Source organism: Gracilinanus agilis, unplaced genomic scaffold, assembly GCF_016433145.1.
Source record: "Gracilinanus agilis isolate LMUSP501 unplaced genomic scaffold, AgileGrace unplaced_scaffold50528, whole genome shotgun sequence".
Classification (NCBI taxonomy): domain Eukaryota; kingdom Metazoa; phylum Chordata; class Mammalia; order Didelphimorphia; family Didelphidae; genus Gracilinanus; species Gracilinanus agilis.
The window spans coordinates 1-4983 of record NW_025385275.1 but is presented as its reverse complement, the minus strand read 5'-3'; the positions used below and the strand labels follow the sequence as shown (position 1 = coordinate 4983).

The 4983-nt window shown below is 63.8% G+C and overlaps 1 protein-coding gene across 1 annotated transcript; it reads left to right on the top strand.

Annotated features, from left to right (window-relative positions):
- Window positions 1–31: 31 nt before the first annotated feature.
- Window positions 32–4979, top strand: LOC123255719 (CCR4-NOT transcription complex subunit 3; the record flags this gene model as incomplete). Its single annotated transcript, XM_044684464.1, has 11 exons — window positions 32–86; window positions 1241–1311; window positions 1393–1460; window positions 1675–1749; window positions 2013–2102; window positions 2218–2346; window positions 2438–2533; window positions 4104–4323; window positions 4400–4533; window positions 4663–4719; window positions 4818–4979. Coding segments are annotated over exons 2-11 (1056 nt in total), but the record flags the coding sequence as incomplete, so codon positions are not given.
- Window positions 4980–4983: the final 4 nt, after the last annotated feature.

Below are 4983 nucleotides of genomic sequence, written 5' to 3'. Positions count from 1 at the left end.
ACCCGAGGCCGGCCCCGGCCCAGGCCCGGCCCCCGAGGCCGCCGAGGAGCCGCCAAGGAGGAGCCAGGAGCCGCCGGGCCTGTGTGGTGAGAGCGCCTCTCTGGCCAGGCCGAGGGGGCCCCCCACTGCCCGGGGGGGGGCACCGTGCCCCTGCTGCAGAGGCGCCCCAAGTAGGGTCGTGCCCCCCAACTGGACTTTTTCCCCCTGCTGCAGAACTGTCCCTCAGGGGTCATGCCTGCGCTGCAGGGGCGCCCCCCATGGGGACCGTCCCCCCTAAGAGGCCGTGTCCCCCCTGTAGAGTCGGTCCTCTAGGGGTCATGCCCCTGCAGAGCTAGCCTGATGCAAGTCCGGCCCCCCAAGCAGCTATGCCCCCCAACAAGTCCGTGTCCCCCTCTTCCTCCCAAGGGGTCATGTCCAGGGCCATGCCCCTATCGCAGAGTCCCTAACCCCCAGAGTCCATCCTCTGCTCACCCCAGGTGGGTTCCCTGCCCTCTCTGGGGTGAAAGCCTGACTTTGGTCAGTGAGGACCCCCGAGGGGGGAGGGTTTCCTAATTGTCCTATTCAGAGTCCTTCTGGGAGACTTGACAAGGAGGCTGGTGTTCCCTCCTGGAGCTCTCCTCTTTGGGCTGGTTGGGGTATAGTCTGACCCTCTCTTAACCCTTGGTTCAGGCTCTTTCTCATGGGGACCCTCATTGTGGGGTGTGTGTGCTTGAATCCTATAGCCTCCTGGGCAGGAACCTGGCCCTGTGCCTGGGAAGGGACTGTCCGAGGATGCTCTTCCCTCGTTGAAAGAGAAGGACTTCTCTGTGAGAGCTTCCAGGCCCCCCGCGGGAGGGGGAGTGTTCCCCATTATATCAGCTGCCTTAGGGTGCGGTGGGGGCTCCCCAGGCTAGGAAAGGCCTTTCCTGATCACCTACTTGACACATGAGGGAAGGAAGGGTACAATGCTGTCTCCAGGCTGCCGTGCCAGTGTTGATAGTCAGAACACCTAAGCGGGCAGCAGAGGGGGCTCCAGGAGAGGCACATGTTGCTTCCTGTTGAGTGGGAGTGGGAGGGGTGCCACCCCCTGTCCCTGAGCCCCACAGGGATGCGGCCCTTCAGCATTGGCGCCCAGACTCCCTTCCCGCTGTGTCAGGGCCCACAGTGGGGCTGCCGAAGCCGAGAGGAGCAGGGAGTACCCTGGGCCCCGTGCTATGGTCGGCTTGGACGTTGACCACCTTTCCTCCTGTTTCCTCTGCAGTATCTGACTGGGAGCATGAAGAGCAGGTGTCTCTAGGCCAGGAAAGATGGCGGATAAGCGAAAACTCCAAGGTATGCTCCCCTATCCCCGCTGTCTCCCACCCCCAAACCCGCCGACTCCCCCAGTCCCACGACTCTGCCGTTGTCCCCCAGGTGAGATTGATCGCTGCCTCAAGAAGGTGTCCGAAGGTGTCGAGCAGTTTGAGGACATTTGGCAGAAGGTGACGAGGCTGGGCCAAAGGAGACCAGACCCCCCGGGTCCCTGAGAGGGCAGATGCTGGGGGTTGGGAGGCTGGTTGATGTCGGGGTGTGAGTCTCCAGGCATTCAGGGAGCCGTCTGTCCTTTCTCGGTGTGGGATGCTTTCCCTGGCATGGCCTGAGGGGTGAGGTGAGGAGTGGAGGCTCCCCCCAAGCCCTGATCTTCTTCCTCCCCAGCTCCACAACGCAGCAAATGCCAACCAGAAGGAGAAGTACGAGGCTGACTTGAAGAAGGAGATAAAGAAGCTTCAGGTGTGTGTGTGGGGCAGCTGAATCGGGGGTCACGCCACGGCGGGACTCCTGGCTGAGGGCGGGCTGAAGAAGGGATGTTCCAATGGCCCTTTCCTGGGGAGCCCACGTTGCTGGTGTGTGCCAGGGGGGTGGCCGAGGCATCTGGTGAGGTCTGGCAGGGGAGGGTTGTTTCTGAGAGGCCGCCGTGGTGCCAAGGGAGATGGTGGGATGGGGAGGTCCCTGGGCTCCTCTCTCACTCCGGTTCTTGCTTCTCTGCTCTCCAGCGACTGAGGGACCAGATCAAGACATGGGTAGCTTCCAACGAAATCAAGGACAAACGGCAGCTCGTAGACAACCGCAAGCTCATCGAGACGGTAAGGGAGGGGGCTTGGGGGGGCCAGGCCAGGCCGTGTGGAGATGGGATGCGGGAGGGCCCTGGGCAGAGACCAGCAATGCCTCAACCTCCGGTCTCTCTGCTGGATGCTATAGCAAATGGAGCGGTTCAAGGTTGTAGAGCGGGAAACCAAGACCAAAGCGTACAGCAAGGAGGGGCTCGGCCTGGCCCAGAAAGTGGACCCGGCCCAGAAGGAGAAGGAGGAGGTTGGCCAGTGGCTCACGGTGAGTGAGGGGACCCAGCCAAGGACGGGGACCGGCTCTGCCAGCTGGCAGCCCTTGGCTCACGTCTGCCTGGCTTCTCTCTTCTGCCCAGAACACCATCGACACCCTCAATATGCAGGTGGACCAGTTTGAGAGTGAGGTGGAGTCGCTGTCCGTGCAGACGCGAAAGAAGAAGGGGGACAAGGACGTGAGTCGGGGAGGGGGCCGGGGGTGGGTACAGGGAGCTGGGCCGGGGTTGGGAATCCCCTGGTCAGGATGGGGCCTCGAGGGCCGGATGTGGTGTTTGCGGAGGCCAGGAGCCTGGATCGAAGGGCTCAGCAGCCTTCGTCTCCTGCCCTCCTCGTGGGCTCTCGGAGGGGCTGCAGGCCTGTGTGCGAGTGCGAGCTCTTGTAGGCCAGGAGAGGCTGGGGCCTTCGTCCCTGTAGCAGCATCTAGAGGCCCAAAGGGAGGGCTCTGTTCACAGGGCCGGGTTTCCCACATTCCAGGGTCTGGATATGGGGTTTTGGGGGTGCTGTGAGCTAGGTGCTATCTGCGGAGCCTGGAATGCCACAGGCAGGTGCACGGGGGCTGGCCATCTGGGTGTTGGCGTCTGTAAGGCCAAGCACCGTAGGACTTGTTGAGTTTGGGAATCCTGGGTCTGGAAAACGAGTCTGGGGGCCGGGAGCGGGGGGCCTGGAGGCTTTGGTCTGTGGGCCTCGGGAGGTAGAAGCCAAGAGGGACTCCGAGTGCCGGGTCTGTGCCAGGCTCGAGCGTTTGGCCCCTGGCAGGCATTTAGATCAGGGGTCGGCAATGTTGGCTCTCGAGCCATATCTGGCTCCACCTTCCGAGCGGCCAGTCCGGGCAGAGCCCCAGGATGTGCCCCTTCAGCCCCCGCCCCATATTCCAGTGCCTTCCGCCTCCATCCTCCTCCTTCCGCAGGCGTTTATGGCTCTCACAGCCAAAAAGGTTGCCGACCGTTGCTCTAGAGTAATCTTTGCCAGAGCAAGAACTTTGAGCGCCTCCCCCCCCCCCCCAATTTCCAACAGGTGGTTGCCCAGCGGACGTTTAGAGGCCTCATGCCAAGGGGTGCATGTGGAGGCCCCGGGCGGGGTGGGGTCTTTGTTCCCTCAGAGCTTAGCCCAGTGTCTGGTATTCTGGGGGCACCTAGTAAGTGCTGACGAGTCTCTAAGGGCTGCTGGCCCAGGTTTTGGTTTTCCAGGGTTGGAGCCTTGGATGCGAGGGGTTAAAAGGTCAGGACAAATTAGGGCCTTGGACCATGGTGCCGCCAGCTGGACATGGAGCTTTTAGGGTTTGGGCCGAGAGGGCAGGGACTTGGAAGCTGGTGGGTCTGTCGGGCAGGACATTGGGATGGAATCGTGGCTGCTAAGGTCCGAGGCTCGGCGTCCCTGTTGCCTGGGCCTGTGGCTCCTGGGACTTGGGAGCTGCCGTACGTGGGGCCGCTGGCTAGGACGGTGGAGACTTGACGGCCGTGTGAGAGCTCGGCCTGCTGCTCGGGGCTGGGGGGCAGGGTTGGGGCGGATGCTAGGAGTGCGGGGGCGGCTGCCGGGTTTTGGAGGGCGCCGCCTTCGATTCCGGGGCTGGAGGTCTGTGGATGTTTTGAGATGAGGGGCTCCAACACCCGCCCTTTGCCTGCCTTTCCTCTTGTGCTGCAGTAAGGCTTAGGGTCTGGGCCGGGCCCTGGTCGGGGGTGGTTCCGTAGGGCCCCTGGGTGTCTGGGTCCAGGTTGGTCCTGAGCTGCCTCCCTGTGGCGCCCACAGAAGCAGGACCGGATCGAGGGCTTGAAGCGGCACATCGAGAAGCACCGCTACCACGTGCGCATGCTGGAGACCATCCTGCGCATGCTGGACAACGACTCCATCCTGGTGGACTCCATCCGCAAGATCAAGGACGACGTGGAGTACTACGTGGACTCCTCGCAGGACCCCGACTTCGAGGAGAACGAGTTCCTCTACGACGACCTGGACCTCGAGGACATTCGTAAGGAGCCGGGGACGGGCCCGGGCGGGGGTCGGGCTGGGACGCGGCGGCGGCAGCAGCCTGTCTCCCCCCACAGCGCAGGCGCTGGTCGCCACGTCGCCCCCGACCCACAGCCACATGGAGGACGAGATCTTCAACCAGTCCAGCAGCACGCCCACCTCCACCACGTCCAGCTCCCCCATCCCGCCCAGCCCGGCCAACTGCACTACGGTGAGCCAGTGCCCTGGGGGGCTGGGATGGACACCTGGCCTAGGGAGGGGAGCCGAGGCCGGGCCTTCTTCCTGCTTGTGCCCCCGAGGGGGTCTCCTTAGCCGCCCCAATGCTGTCTCCGATCCCCAGGAAAACTCTGAAGACGACAAGAAGAGAGGACGGTCTACGGACAGCGAAGTGAGCCAGGTAGGCCGGGCCTTCTCCTGGGCGACCCTGGGCCCCAGCCGGCTTGGTGGCTCCTGGCGGCCCCCCGGCCCTGACCCCGTTTCTCTTTTTGTCCTCAGTCTCCGGCCAAGAACGGCTCTAAGCCCGTCCACGGCAACCACCACCCGCAGTCCCCTGCCGTGCCGTCCAGCTACCCGGCCGGTCCTGCCCCCGCACCCCCGGCCCTGGGCAATGGGCCGGGCAGCAACGGGGCCCCTGCTGCACCTCCCAAGGCCAACCCCACCC